This window comes from Stenella coeruleoalba (assembly GCF_951394435.1).
Source record: "Stenella coeruleoalba genome assembly, chromosome: 21".
Lineage (NCBI taxonomy): Eukaryota > Metazoa > Chordata > Mammalia > Artiodactyla > Delphinidae > Stenella > Stenella coeruleoalba.
Window position 1 is genome coordinate 18,887,203 of NC_137167.1, and position 16,326 is coordinate 18,903,528.

The 16,326-nt window shown below is 36.6% G+C and overlaps 1 protein-coding gene across 3 annotated transcripts in view; it reads left to right on the top strand.

Moving 5' to 3' along the window:
* Positions 1-16,326, top strand: part of VPS37A (VPS37A subunit of ESCRT-I) — a 38,925-nt gene that overhangs the window by 4,675 nt on the left and 17,924 nt on the right. For 2 of the 3 annotated variants that reach the window (XM_079909516.1, XM_079909514.1), the window contains exons 2-4: positions 8,400-8,474; positions 10,366-10,480; positions 11,026-11,126. In XM_079909516.1, the coding sequence (XP_079765642.1) occupies positions 8,400-8,474; positions 10,366-10,480; positions 11,026-11,126 (291 nt within the window). Of the gene's footprint in view, positions 1-2,663; positions 2,824-8,399; positions 8,475-10,365; positions 10,481-11,025; positions 11,127-16,326 lie in introns of those variants that run through there. The other variant, XM_079909515.1, reaches the window with a different exon arrangement.

Here is a 16,326-nt window from a genome sequence, read left to right on the forward strand (position 1 = left end):
CCATTCCAGAGAGTTCTTTTCTTCACAAATGAAATGTAAGATTTCATTTTGAAAGATTTTAGACAATACATGTAAAGAAACTAGAATGTTATTGGACACACAGTAAGTACTCTGTAAATGCCAATTATTTTATTTTTGTATCTTAAATATAATAGTGCCAACCTCATAGTTTTTAAAAATTGTTTTGAAATCTTCTTTTGTTGCCAGTCCTTGGATATTCTTTCTGATTACCCAGATTCTTTTAAAAAACCTTATAACATCTTTGGAGAGCCTGCTCTTGTATAATTTTCTACCCTATAGCTGTTAAGTTTAACCCCCTGTTCTCAGGTATAAAACTCATGGGTTTCTTAGTAAGCCTAGATTCCAAACCTTTCTTTTTGTAGTTTTTACTGTCAGCTCATAAGGACTCATATGCAAACTTGATAAGACAAAAAGTTTGTAATGAGAGGATATGTGTATATGTTTTAACCTGTCTAGTGTTGTATTTTTTAATAGATCTGTTGTCGACATAATTTGAGATTTTTCATTAAAATATCCAAATTTCCAACTTTTAAAAAATAGATTTTATTATTTAGAGCAGTTTTAGGTTTACAGAAAAGTTGAGCAGCAGGTACAGAGATTTCCCATATAGCCTTTGCCCTCTCCAACTTTTCTTTTAAAATGGAAAGATCTGGCAACAGTTCCCACATAACAGTGCTTGCTTTGAGCTTAAGAGTAGCTGTCCTATTTACTGGGCTGCTCTTCTCCATTTTACCAGTTTGCAATCACACCCTTTTGTACTACAAGCAACTGCCTTCATTTCATGTACCTTTCTAACTCTTAAAGGTATTTGAGAGTAAAATTTTCTTGGGGAAGAAAGTCACCTTGACTTGTTGCAATAAAAAATTCTATAAGAATCTGCTGTGCCTTAGCCTATTGAAGCTACAGAAACCTACAAAATGTCAATATTTTGACCCTAAATTTAAACTCTTACAGTGAACTTAAAAGTTATGTATATCAAACAATCCCATAATTAAGTGAATTTTAATTTGATACATTAAATCATATAGTCTATAACCAGTGATTAAACGTTATAATTTCAGAGTATATGACACAATAAAGCATGTTACCATTTTAAAATTTTCCTAAATAGATGGTAACACTCAAGTGCTATCCCTAGTTAATTTTCCCTATAGTAGTATCAGTCCATACCTGCTTTTTAAAAAAAGTTACCACACAGGTCATTTCTCCATTGCCAGTTGAATCCAACCACATCTACTCCTCCCCTCCTACCTCTGAACTCCTTCCAAGCTGTCTCTACTGCCTGCTCACCTAAGCCAAAAACCTGGTCATCCTGTTTTCACTTGGTCATCCCTGCTACCACTGGATTGTAACTATTCTCTCTGCCTGCAGTCTTCTTCCCTTACTTTTTTCTTCCACATGGGTGCCAGAGTCATCTTTTTAAAATTTGAATTTGACCATGTTATTCCTTTCAGTAGCTTCCTAACTCTTGCCAGCCTCCTTAGCTTAAAGCCTGGTTGTCACAGAAGGTGGTGATGTGACTGATGGAAACATGTCAGCAGACACAATGTAAAGTTTCTTTAGGGCAAAGGATATGGACACTCTTAGAGTTATTATTTCCTACTGAAGCTTTCCTAATTGTGTTTCCTCTTGTCTAGAATGTACACTTCATTTCCCCGATTCTCTTTCCTAAGGTTAACTCTTACTTGACTTTTTTTTTTTTTTTTTGGCGGTACGCGGGCCTCTCACTGTTGTGGCCTCTCGCATTGCGGGCTCCGGACGCGCAGGCTCAGCGGCCATGGCTCACGGGCCTAGCCGCGCGGCACGTGGGATCTTCCCGGACCAGGGCACGAACCCGTGTCCCCTGCATCGGCAGGCAGACTCTCAACCACTGCGCCACCAGGGAAGCCCCTTACTTGACTATTAAATGTAGCTCAGATACTGTTTTTTAATCCGAATACCCATCCATCCCTGTTTAGGTTAGGTTGTTTCCTCTGTGTTCCTATAGCTCTGTGCACATCTCTGTCATGATTCAATGTCTTCTACAGAACACTGTTCAAAAACTACTGTAAAATAAGTGGTCCATGTCAAACAGACATAGAAAACAAAATCGAGTATTCTAGAATTTCTAAAAGCCTTTAATATGCTAAAGTGCATCAATATTCTCCAAGAGAAAGATACAGTATGAAGCATCTTCCAAGCAGAGCACTGAACCATCTATTTGAGCTATTTAGCTATTTATTTTAAATTTCCAGTTTCTTAATTATTCATTTTCATATCAACGTGTGTGTGTGAGTGTGAGTGTGAGAGAGAGAGAGAGAGAGAGAGAGAGGGAGAGGGAGAGAGAGGGAGAGGGAGAGAGAGGGAGAGAGAGGGAGAGAGAGAGAGAGGATGCAAATGTTAATAAGGAAGAACCTTTGTATTCTATTACAAGTTAATTACTAAAGGGATGTTGCCTATTAGCTTCAATTATACATCATGGCCCATATCTGGGAGCCCTGCCTCCCAGGTAAAGAGCATTAAGCTAAAATACCTTTGTTTAGCTCCTGAGCAGGCCCACCTGTGAATGACTGCAGGGAGATAGAAATTAACGCATCCCCTCGGGAGGCTGACCGGAAACAGGAAATGTTTGGCCTTACTCCCTCCCCTTTTAGTATAAAAGAAGCCCGAATTCTGACTCCGGCACGATGGTTCTTTGGGGGCACGAGTCTACCATCTTCTTGATCTGCTGGTCTTGCAAATGAAGTCGCTATTCCTTACCCCAACAACTCGTCTCTCAATATATTGGCTTGTCGTGCAGCGAAGAGCTCGAGCTTGGACTCGGTAACACAAGGGCTATTTTCTTTTGTTCCTCTCAGGGTATTATACAAATTGATAGTCTTCTGTTTGCTCATTTAACTCTGTTTCCTTGAAGTTTTGTGTTTGGGGCTTGTTGAGTTTGGTGCACGCTTTGCGTGGTTTTGTTTTGTTCAAACCTTTTCTGTATTTGAGATTCCTGGTTGACTTGTTTGTAGATATTTAATTCTGTTTACCATACCCTGCCTCAGGTGATAGGTGAAAAAGAATGACTCTCTTTGTTATGGGCCAAGCTGTTAGCTGTCTTTTGGAAATGGAGGCTTCCTGGGAGTCAGTAGCTTCCTAAGGCACTGCTACCTTAGAGGCTACATCCCCGTGTTGTTCAGGGGGCAGATACTACTGCTGTCCTCTGGTTGGAACAAGCGGGGCACCAGGAGAGTGCTCTAGCTTCCTGCTGGCCAACGTGTCCCAGCACTGTCTACCCTGAGACGCGCTCCTGCCCTACCCTCCACCCTCTGGTTTGCGTTGAATCGGTTCAAGGGATTGGAGGACCTTCAGACTGCTCCTACTTTGCTTTGGTCTTATGTTTTGGGTCGTCATTAGTTCCTGTATTTATTTTCTTTATTTTTTTTTAACGCTGATCTTTTCCTTAAATCTAATCCCATCTTTTTTTATCTTTCTAAGATTCCTCAAAGCTTCTTGTCAGTTTATGGTACTATTTGCTTTCCAGCACTGTTACAGATTTGCTTTTTAAAAGTCAGTTTCGATATTTCCTGGAGAAAATGGGATGGGAAAGGGAAATTGTCTAATCTTTATCTACTGTCTTGAAGCATCTAAACCCTTTATTGGAAAGGATCACTTAAAAACCCTCCCTTGAGCTACGCAACACTGCCAGAGATGCATGAAATCAGTATCTTGAATTGCTCTTTTTCAGTCACTTGATGTGCTGTGTGCCCCATCAGAGCAAAGACCACACTATTTCCATTTCCTTGGAAGATGCTGGATATATGGTAGCTGTTCAGTTGAACCTAGTCTTAGTTACAAAATACAAGTTTACACAAAATACAAAGTAAGGAGATAAATGATTGTTCTATAAAAGGAATCTTTTAACCATAACTAGTGCCTCTCTTGCATTTCAAGATCTGCTTGTTTACAGTTTTAGGGACTATTAAAGAAATGTGGATGCCAGTTAGTGACACATGTGACAAAGTTTTCTGTTGTTGCAGCTTTCTTTAGTCCCGAACAGATCCAGAGCCACTGAAGTAAAGCCATAGTAATTCACTGCTCTCAGAGAACCTAGGAAATAAAATTATTAATGGAAGGCTATTTAAATTTTCTCTGGTGTGATTACAGTATTACTTCAAAGTGTGTGTGTTTACATCCAAAGAGTACTTACCTGTCAGCATAAAGATATGGCTATATATGACTGTAAGAATGTTTATCAAAGTATAGTTTATAGTAGTAAAACTTAGAAACAATCTAAATATTGATGCCAAAAACTCAGCCTCTGTGCACCAGTGCCAAACCAAATCTTGGAGACAGAGTTTTGGAAGAAGTAGAAAAGTATAGCTCCATTGCTTTGCCAGGCAAACAGGGACACAACAGCCTCGTGCCCTGAGAAACTGTGTCCCAGCCTGGGAGGATTTGGTGAGTTTTATAGCAGTGGTTCAAGGGCAGAGTTGCTAATAAGGATCAGGGTGTGTGCAGGGCCTGCACTCCTTTAATTTGGCCTCAGGTGGTCTCCTCCCTTGTCTCTGCATCCCCTCCCTTCCCTGATTAGCAGCTGTTCAAATCTGCCCTTTAGAATTCAGGGAAGGTAATGGAGGCTGGAGTGTATTCAGTGTATTCCCTACAAACAAGAAACGGAGGACACAGAAAGGCTTCCATGCCCAGGAGCCCCACAGGGTCCTGCTCAGTTTCAATATCTAATAGTATGGAGTAGTTTAAACAATATACTAGAACTTTATGCAGCCATTTAAAAATATTGTAAAATAACATTTGCTGATTTGGAAAAATAATTTTTTTTCTAATGAGAATGAATTATTTTTGGAATAACTTTTTTAAAGTTATTTGAAAATAGCAAAAACTTCAAAATAAATATGTGATAAAGATTCAGGGAATGATTCTTGTTTTAATTAAGTAGAACAAATATCTGCTGTTTTGTCTAACACAGCTAGTGTAGAGGAGGAAAAAGCTTTCCTTGATGCTCTTAGGGTCCCTGGCTGGGTCTGAAAATTAAACTGACAAAGACAGATTAACAGGAGAAAAGCATAGAAATTTAATTAATGTGAGTTTTACATATCAGAGGGCCTTCAAAAGGAAATGAAGACCCAAAGAAACAGACCTGAGTATTTTATGCTGGGTTTGATGAAGAGTGGACAGTTGTGGAGGAATATGATGGGTTAAGGGGTATGAGGCACGTCTTAGAGATATTGCGGGTTCAGTGCCAGACCACCTCAATAAAGCAAATATTGCAGTAAAGCATGTCACATGAATTTTTTGGTTTCCCAGTGCATATAAAAGTTACGTTTACACTATACTGTAGTCTATTAAGTATGCAATAGCATTATATCTAAAAAACAATGTATTTTAATTAAAAATACTTTATTGCTAAAAAATGCTGTTATCTGAGCTTTCAGCAAGTCGCAATCTTTCTGCTGGTGGAGGGTTTAAAATATTGCAAGAATCACCAGTATGTGACACAGAAACATGAAGCGAGCAAATGATATTGGAAGAATGGCACCAATAGACTTTATGCAGGATTGCCACCATCCTTGAATTTGTAAAAAAAAAAAAAAAGGGAAAAGAAAAGAAAAAGGCAATATCTATGAAGCACAATAAAGTGAAGTATGCTTGTAATTGTAGTAAATGGGGCAGGGGGCATGTGGTTGCAGGGTACAATGATGACATAGCAAGGCCGGTTTGTTAGGACTCTTCTTAGTGTCCCTATGTCTTCTGAGATAAGGATGCTCCTTTCCTCTTGGCATGGGGAGGGCACCTCTTAATGAGGTTTTATGACCTGTTTCAGGGAAGAAGGGTGAGGGGGGGAGAAGGTCAGAGTAACTTTCCTGTTTCTGCTATTTTCTCATACTCCTTCAGCTTAAAATATTCAAGATGCCAAGGTGCCACATTTAGGGGTAGCGTGTCCTGAACCCCATCAATTGCCATGATTAACCTGTTGTTTTGAAATTTGTTAATGACGGTTTAGCTCTCATTAATGTTACAAATATTACCTTTAGTTATTTTTGATACCTCATTTGTGGAGGAAACTTGTCAGAAATTTTAATAAATGTCAAGAACATAATTATGGGAACAGTGAATTGAACACTTTTAGCCAATGATTTAAGTAAAAATCATCTTAATCAAATTCACTTTTTTCTATAAAAATACAGTGTCTGAAAAAATGAGTTAAAACTTTAGTATTACAAATTTAGACAGGCTCCAATTTAGATGTGTGTTCTAAATGCTTATTTAATAATAGCTAACATATATTGAACAATTATTATGGTATTATGTGGGGAGGGCTTTGCATGCATTATCTCACTTAATCTAACAGTTCTTTTAGGTAGATGGGTATTTTTAACATCTGCATTTACCATTTGAGAGATAAGGCTTAGACAGATTAGATAAGTTGTCCATGATCACACAAGTGAATGGTAGAGGATTTGATCCCAGGAAGCTTAGATTAAGAGGTTGTGCTCTTAATCACTAAGATGCTCCACTTGGCTTTGAACTGGTGGATGCTTTTGTGATCAGTATTCCCTTAAAGCATTGGACACCTTAGGGTCCTAAGATAACAAAGAGGAATAAAAAACTTAAGTCATTTTATTGATTACATAATGTTTATACAGCTGAGAAGGCTGTTGGTATCCTAGTCCAAACGTGATCCCCAAAGAGAAACTTTCATAAAAATTGTGTTAGTCCGGGCTTCCCTGGTGGCGCAGTGGTTGAGAGTCCGCCTGCCGCTGCAGGGGACGCGGGTTCGTGCCCCGGTCCAGGAAGATCCCACATGCCGCGGAGCAGTTAGACCCGTGAGCCATGGCCGCTGAGCCTGTGCGTCCGGAGCCTGTGCTCCGCGACGGGAGAGGCCACAACAGTGAGAGGCCCACGTACCGCAAAAAAAAAAAAAAAAAAAAAATTGTGTTAGTCCTAATATTGAATATCTTCTTGAGTCTTTTCTCAACCATTTCTTCTCTTCAGTCATAACCTCATTCCATGGGATGTCAGAGGAGACATCTATGATTTCTCCATAACTCCATCCCAACACTTTTTAACCTTTCAAGCTACCTAAAATTTACATATTTGAGAGGCTAGATTTTTATTAGAAGGCAAAAAAAAAGTCATAGTCCAAAAAAGAAAATGAGGAAAATAAGAGGTTTTCTAAAGCTACTAATTGAAGCAACCAAAAGAAAAGTAAATTACGTAATTGGTAGATCTTTCAAAGGTATTTATGCTTGAAAAAGTTTCACGTCTGTTTGGATATTAGGCCTCCTTTCAGCCTTAACTCATTAATACTACTTAACATTTTTCCCTTTGGAAAGATTATGAATGTTGGTTAGCATTCCAAGTGATCCCCCAAAAGATTTGGTTGGTAGATTATAACTGTAATAATTGCATGCCTGCAATTAAAAATAAAATAAAATTCTGAATGTAGAACGTTAAAGTATATGGGATTTATACTAGTTGGCATTTATATTCAGCTGCTAGTAACAAAGACTCCCAAAATAGTAACTTTAACGTGATAAAAGTTTCTTTTTCTCTACATACAAGAAATTCAGTTTGACAATTCCATAGCCATCAAGGACCCAAGCTACATCTTCCTGCTGAGCTCTCCCTAGTGTATGGCTCCCGTTCTCAGGGTCACTCCTGTTCCAGTATGGCTGTTAGAAGTTCAGCTATCAGGGCCAGGCTGGAAGGGAAAATGGACTCATACCAGTTTTTTTGTTCCCTTTTAAGATGCTTTCCTGGAAATTCCACCTCACAACTTTTCTATGTTTTATCGACTGGAACTTAAGTCTACAGCAACAACTTGCTGCAAGAAAAGTTAGAACATTGCTACTCAGAATAAAATCAGGCTTCTCTTATTTAGGAAGAAGGGGAACATTTGATTTCGGAAAGCAGCCAGCGGTCTCAATCATAAGACTGTAGGAGACATCTCATCCAGACTTCTAAGTTTAAGCTCTTAAGGCCCAGGCTTCCCCAGCTATCTATACAGCTGGGCAATAGCAGAATTATAATCAGAACCCAGATGTCTTGCTGACTTGTTCTAACTAGAGGGCTCACAATTGCTTCTACTGAGGATGAATTAGATAAGGTGATAGTAAATCGATCTAGCACTAATATAAGAGTTTTTTTGTCTCTTTACCTCACCATCTAACTCCCCCTCTCAGCAACGACCCCGCCCATATCTCAGAATAGTATTGCCTGCTTATTCGATAAACATGATCATTTTCCCCTCAAGATACAAGTTATATTGGCCATCTAAATTCTATTATTAAAATAAAGTAGTTTTAGTAGACTCTAAAAATATTTAACATTTGTTTTTAACATTAATGGTTTTTATAACTTTAGATAAATTTTTTTTCTCAAATTTTCTCCTACAGTATAGCTGAAATACAGAAAGATGTGGAATACAGGTTGCCATTCACCGTAAACAACCTGACAATTAACATTAATATGTGAGTAGAATTGTATCCTATTTTTTCATGTAATAGGACTTTAAAATCTTTTTATTATTTTGTTTCTTAGCTATTATTAGAAGTAAACTGTTTAAAAGTGAATTTATTCCCTTTCTAGTATTTATCTCCCTCTCTAGTAACTATAGTTTATTAAACTTAAAATTTTGTGAAATAAAAAATTTTTTAAGTCACCATTGTAATAGATATTGCTGTAAGAAACTATAAAAGAGGAAATGTAATAAAAAGACGTTATTGTTTTGCACTAAAGTCTAAGCTGGAGGTAGGCTGAAAGAGTAAGAATGATAATGACAAACACTCAAAGGGATCATGTGTGGAAAACCATTAGAGATATAGACACTTTTACATCAGAAATAAGTGAAAATATTCTAGTTTTCGGCAACAGATAAACTACGTCAACCAGAAAGTTCAAGACTGAATTTGATCTGCTAATTATTTTTAAAGAAAAAAATTAAAAGTTGAAAATGTAATCATGAGGTTATTAAGTTATAAAGAGGAAAGGTTGGACAAAGTGATTGCTGAAGTACTCATTTAGCCTTAAGTGCAGTTATTAGTCTTTAGCATGAAAGAATTAAGTTATTACCTCAGATTGCATCAGGTGGCTAGCCACTAGAGTGAGTGTTTGGGTGAGGTAAAAAGGCACTTAACTTGAAGATAGGAACCATACTTGTTCATCGTCCTATCCTCATTGCCTAGCATGGTGCCTGCACATAGGAGGCCTTGTTAAATCCTAGTTGAATGAGTGGATTAAAGCATGACTATATAACAGTGACAACCATTATGCTGTGTTATCTTGATATATGGGAGTTTCTGAATCATCACAGCAGCCCTGCAAATTGGAACAAATAGGTAGTGAATAGTGTAGTGGGGAGAGAAACCCAGATTGGTTGGGGTCCAAAGGCCATACATTGCCTTTTTTTACCAAACTAGTTTAACATCTTCAACTATATAAATGAAGTAGTTTTATCTCTCATCACATGCCTTAGGTAGAGCTAAGTAGGAGAAGCCAACAAGGACCCAGTTTTCTTCTTGACAGTGTTGCCAACACATAGTTTTCTGAGCCAGAAGGGGAACAGAGTGGCAGTTTAAAGGGACATACTGGTCTGAGTTTTTAGATTTGGAAAACGGTTCCATGTCCAGTAAACTCTCACTTTTAAAGACTTTACTCCCTAATTTTAAATTTGTAGTAGCTCAAAAAAGGTTAAGGTTTTTACTCTTTTTATTTTTTGTATTGAGAATTTACTGTTATTTACTTGAAACCATGTGATTGACTTCAAAGTTGGGAGAGATATGTTAATTGAGACATTTAGAAGAGAGCCCTATAGAACCAAGGCATGATGACAGCTACACTGTTCCAATCCTAGCACTTCCCATTTTATCCACTCAACTCTTTAAAAAATTCAGCATATAATGAAATAATTGTTGGCAGTATTTCAAAAGTAGGAAAGCCATAAGAAAAGTATAGGGCCGGAACCTGTGGTCCACTAAATAGCCAGACTGGGTTAAATTAGGGTTCACCTGATAAAAATGCCTGGTCTAATTTTAGCTGAGATTTTGGATAGTTTGGTATATTGTGTTTGAAAGCAATTAATTGGTGTGGTGTGAAGAATAGTCTATAATTCACGGTATCCTTATTCCACATTAAGAAGGTTTTACTATACTGAATTACTTTATAGTCTTGTTGCCAAAGTGTATCTTTTTGTATACTTTCAATCAACTCAACAAGCATAGTAGAGCACTAATTACTGAGTAATCCAAATGAAAGTATGAAAATTTTATTTGCTTTTAAGTAATTTTGTTTTAGGATTATGACTGTATAATATCACATTTGTTGTCTTTGTTTTTGTTTTTTAATCTGTTCTACCTTTACCAGATTGCTTCCTCCACAATTTCCTCAGGAAAAACCAGTGATCAGTGTTTATCCACCAATACGACATCACTTAGTGGATAAACAAGGAGTGTATGTTACCTCTCCATTAGTAAACAATGTATGTATATGGTGTAATTTATTTCAAAAATGTTCACTGTATTTAATAGATAATCCTGATTTGAAGGTTATTTGTTTTTCAGTGGTGAGGACCTGTTGATGTTAAGAACTTTGGTTCATAGTAGATCTTTTATAGTGGTTAGAAAGAGATAAAATTCAAATATGCCTTAAATTTCTTAGGATATATATACATAATATATATGTATATATATGATTGATTAATGTGAAGGACGGTAACTTAAATGTACTCAGTATTTACCTTTGAACCTTCAAATTATTGTCAATAGTGAAATGTGGAAGTATTTCAGCTCCATTATTGACTAAATAAACTTCTAACCTCATTTATGGTATTGATTCTATAAGAAAATATTGTAAGTTGTAGATTGCTGATATGTTCAATTGACATAATATCCTTTGCTTTTCATTTAATTCTTGACTTGCAAAAGTGGATTTAAGATTGAGTTTTACAGTTAAATTATCCTAATGAGACTTTATAATCTTTTTCTGAAGATGAATTTGATCACCGTGTATTACTGTTACTTTTAGTTTACAATGCACTCAGATCTTGGGAAAATTATTCAGAGTCTGTTGGATGAGTTTTGGAAGAATCCTCCAGCTTTAGCTCCTGCTTCAACAGCATTCCCATAGTAAGTATGTTTATATCGAAAGAGTTTGTATATACATTTATTTACTTTTGATCTAAGTAATCAAAATATAGTTTAAAAATTCAAATAATGTTAAAAGGCAATCCTCTGTTTTCCACATCCCCACCTTCACACACAGATACATTCATACTTTTCAGAGGCAACTGTGTTTTTCTTTTTTAAGCTGCTTCTCTAATATTTACCTTCATCTTTCTGAATAATGTATACATACTGCTATCTCTTGATTCTTTCATTTTAGATACTATCTATTGACTTCCTATTATGGATTGATGAGGATTTTACTTACCTTTCACAAACCTTCCTTTTCCCTCATCCTCTGAGAAATTTTTGATTTTTACTTAAACTCATGTTTGGTACTTTCATTACATTGACTCTCTGAATATTCCTTGCTGCTGAGCCTCGTACTTTATAATGATTATATTTCCCTGATGGTATAACTTTTTGCTTTTCTCCGGAGTTAATAATTACTCCATTTTTCCATTGGTTTTATTTTCTTTGATCTTTTTAATTTTCCACATCTTTTAGCAGCTCTGAAAAATACCTTTCAAATCATTTTTTCACATCATCAAACCTGTCAGGTAATCTCTAGGTTCTGGTATTTTCTCTTTGCAGACATTGCTCCATTTTCCCCCTCCATTCTGAATTAGTTACTCTACAACTGCTATAAAGCTGTCATCCTGGGATTTCCCTTTCCCACTCTCCTGTGTTGGAGTCTCCTTTTCCTGCATCCTAAGTTTTTTTCTTTCTCAGGCTATTTCCTAGTTTCTTGTATTACTGCCTCCCCATAGCTTCCTAAGTAACGGCATGTTCCAGTTACTAAGGATGAATAATAAGTTATCCTAAAACTTGTGGTTAAAATAATGACAACATTTATTTTCCTTGTGAATCTGCAATTTGGTTAGGGACTAATAGAGCTTGTTTGTGCTCCACCTTCTGCATCAGCTGGCATGGCTTAAAACAATGAACACATTTACTTTGCTCACTGATCTTTAATTCAGGAAGGGTTCATCAGGGAAAGCTCTTGTCTGCTCTACTCATCATCAGTGGGCTCTCATCAGAGGCCTTACCTGGGGAGGTCAACTAGAATACCTAGATGCAGCCTGGGCTTCCTTACATCATAATGGCCGGGCTCCTGGGGTAAACATCCTGAACAGTTATGAGAAAGTCATATTCGCCTTCTCTGACATAGCTACTGAAGTCATTCAGTTTGTTCTGCTTCATTCTGCTTCTGCTTCATTCAGTTTGTTGAGGCAATCAAGAAGTTCTGATCAGATTCAAGGGGAAGAAAACAGGCTCTTCCTCTTCATGTTGGAGTGGCAAGGTTCTAGAAGAGTATATGGGACCAGAAATAGTGCTGTGGCCACGTTTGGAAAATACAGTATGCCACAAGGTGCTTGGAAGAATAATTTTGAGACTTTTTTTTTTTTTTTACCTGCAAATGTCTTTAATATACCCTCACACTTAAAAGTTGGTAGAGTTCAAATTCTATGTTGAAGTGGTTTTCCACTGAGAATTTTGAAGGCATTCCTCTATTGTCTATACATAGGCTTCTGTTGCCAAGATGTCCAGTGGCATTTTGATTTCTGATCCTTTGTAATGTTTATTTATTTATTTATTTATTTATTTTTGGCTGCGTTGGGTCTTCATTGCTGCACGCAGGCTTTCTCTAGTTGCGGTGAGCGGGGGTTACTCTTCGTTGCAGTGCGCGGGTTTCTCATTGCAGTGGCTTCTCTTGTTGTGGCGCACGGGCTCTAGGCGCACGGGCTCCAGTAGTTGTGGTGCATGGGCTCAGTTGTGGCTCACAGGCTCTAGAGTGCAGGCTCAGTAGTTGTGGAGCACGGGCTTAGTTGCTCCACGGCATGTGGGATCTTCCCGGACCAGGGCTTGAACCCGTGTCCCCTGTCTGCATTGGCAGGCAGATTCTTAACCACTGTGCCACAGGGAAGTCCCTGATCCTTTGTAACTTTTTATATCAGATATTCTGAAATTGCATGATGATACAACTTCATACAATCTTTACTTCCTTTTCCTGTAATATCTCTTGGCTTAGTTACCCAGTTCTACTTAATTTCCAAGAACTTTTTCTTGTTCAGAAGTCAGGTGGCATCTTTAACACTGCCTGGAAATCTGCTTAGGCTAGATTATCCCATTCATTGGGTGTATCAGCCCCAGCCATCATCTTTGCCCTCCTGTGTCTTTGTCCTGGAGTCATAAACCTCGCTGATATTCTTTATCTAAAGAATAATAAACTGTATTTCCTATCTTCTGTCAGGAAAGAGTTAAATATACCTCATTCACCTTATTTGAAGATATAAGCCAACAACTGTGATACAGTACACATTGTTAAAAAGCAAGTTTGATACATTTCTTAGATTATTTTATAGGTTGTACCCAGTATTGAGATTAAAATAAAGCTGACTGGTTCAAAATTATTAAGACTATTTCAAGGATAGTACAAATATTCCCTCACATTGAACATATTCTTTCTAAATAACTTATATTTACATACCTGCTAATAATATACCTTTACGTAAAAGTAAAGCTTTAAGATAAAGGTGAGCCATACTTTGAAATAAACAAACTTTTTAGAGAACTTTTTTAAACTTAATTTTTTTCAATCATATATTCACTTGGCTCAAAAATTTTAAAACTGTAAAAGGGTATGGGGCGAAAAGTCTCCTTCCACCTTTTCCCTTGCAGTTTACTTTTTCTTCTTATTGGTATCCAGAGTTTTTCATTTGGGTGCACATGCATAGAATTCCTGAGATATTTTATGCATATACAAGGAAATATGTACACATAGTATTATTCCCTCTTTTTTCACACAAATGGTAGCAAACTATTCCCTTGCCCTTTTTTTTTTTTTCCCCTCACTAAATGGTATGGTTCAGAGAGCTTTCCATGTTGGTTACTAAAGCATTTCCTCATTCTTTATGACCACAAAGTACTTGTTTTATGGATATAGCATAAGTTAACAAAACTCCTATTAATGGACATTTTTGTTGTTTCCAATCTTTCCTGAAAGGCCCATCCTTCTTTGCCCTCAGTGATGCAGTGAATAACATTAAAAGTAATATTTTACCCAAGTGTAAGTTTATTTGTTAGATACAGTCTCAAAGTGGTATACATGTTTGTGATTTTGACTGATACTGCAGGATTGCCCTACAGAGTAAGTGGTACCAATTTCTACTCCTGTACGCGATGCTTATTCCCTTTGCTGACATAGTAAACTATCAAAATGGATCTTTGCTAATTTATAAGCGGAAAATGTGTTAGTATAACTTTATTTGTATTTATCTTACAGTGAAGTTGACAGTTTTTTCCTATGATTTAGAGATTTTTTTTTCCTTTCCTTGAACCTGTGTATTCTGTCCTATTCTCCATTTTGCTATTGGGTTGTTAGTTAGTCTTTTATTAATTTGGAGAAATTCTTTATATATTAGAGAAATTATCCATTTTCCTATGACATGTTTCAGATGTTTTCCCCCAATTTGTTATTTGTCTTTATTTATAATGGACTTTGTCATGTAGAGGGTTTTTTTTGTTGTTTTGTTTTTTATGTCATGGGATTTATCATTATTTTGTCTTATGACTTTTGAATTTGGGATCACAGAAAGTCCTTTACCACCCCAAGTTTTTAATTTCCCAGTGATTTCTTCCAGTTCTTTTAAGATTTTTTTAAAAATCCAAAAACCATTTTAAATTTGATACATTTGGTTTTTATTTTATTATAGATATGAGGGCTTGGCTCCAATTTAATTTTTTCCAGATGTCCCAATGCTATTTATTGACCAATTTTTTTTTTTTTTTTTTTTACTAATTTGAGATTCTTTTTATTATATCTTAATTGCCATATATCTTTGGGATTTTTCTGGATTTTGTATTCAGTTCCATTGATCTACCTATCCATTGCCAGTGTTATGCTTTTAAAAAGTTTTGTGGTTTTTTATTTTTAATTATTAAGGTTTTCTAATGTGTTTTGCTATATGGCAGGGTTAATCTCTCTTTACCCTCATTTTTCAGGTACTTTTCTCTATTTTCTTATTTATTTTTCCATATTAGCTTTAGTATTATAATTTCAAAATCTGTGATAAATGTTTTCTTCCAACACAATTCCAATTTATGTTAACTTATTATGTCATTAAATATGACATTAAATTATGTCATGAAACAATAGCACTCCCGTTTAAAAAAATTGTTTAAGCTTGATATATTATGGAACATTTCAGTACTCTGATACCCATTTTTTTTTTCCAACACCACCAAGTAATTCTCCAGTTCTCACCAGACACTTGACTGTTTCCTACGAATTTAACTTAATTCTGATGCTATCCACCGGGAGGTGGCGTCAGATCCCACAGATTAGGGGCTCAGTCTCACAGGCTGCTCCATTTCACATACCAATTGAAAATGTATAGTTACCTGTGCTATAAATCACAGGTTCCCATGACCTCCACCTCAGGTTTGAGTAATTTGTTAAGTGGCTCATGGAACTCCAAAATAAATTTACTTATGTTTACTAGTTGATTATAAAGGATACAGATGAATAGCCAGGTGAAGAGGTACCTAGGGCAGGGCAAGGTCTAGGAGAGCCGCAAGCACAGGAGCTTTTGTCCCCATGAACTGGGGTGCACCACCCTCCTGCCATATGGATACATTCATCAACAAGAAGCTTGTCAAATCTTATTGTTCAAGGGTTTTTTAGAGCTTATTCAGCAGCCCCCGTCTTCCCTGAGATCGATGGGTGGGGCTGAAAGTTCCAACTTTCTGTCAGTTGGTCTTTTTGGTGACCAACCCCGTCCTCAGACTATATAGGGACTCAGCCTAAGTCACCTCATTAGTATAAACTCAGATGTTACAAATAACAAAAAAGGGTCCTGTCATTTAGGAACTTACCAGGATATTAGGAGCACTTTGTCTAGAACCTGGTCAAAGACAAATATGTTTCTTATTATACCACAAATACAAAGTAAAGTATTTAGTATTCTATTTTTTTAAAAAGTCTTTTAATCTTTCATACAAGAGTGACTGACCCATTTAAACTTAACTATATTAATTTAAGTATTGGTATTTAGATAATTCTCATCTGCATTTTGGCCTAAATTACACTAATTATTTTAGAGTATGGTTCTCTTTGAACTGCTCTAAAAGGAAAAAAAAGTTAAATGTAAAATATCTTTTT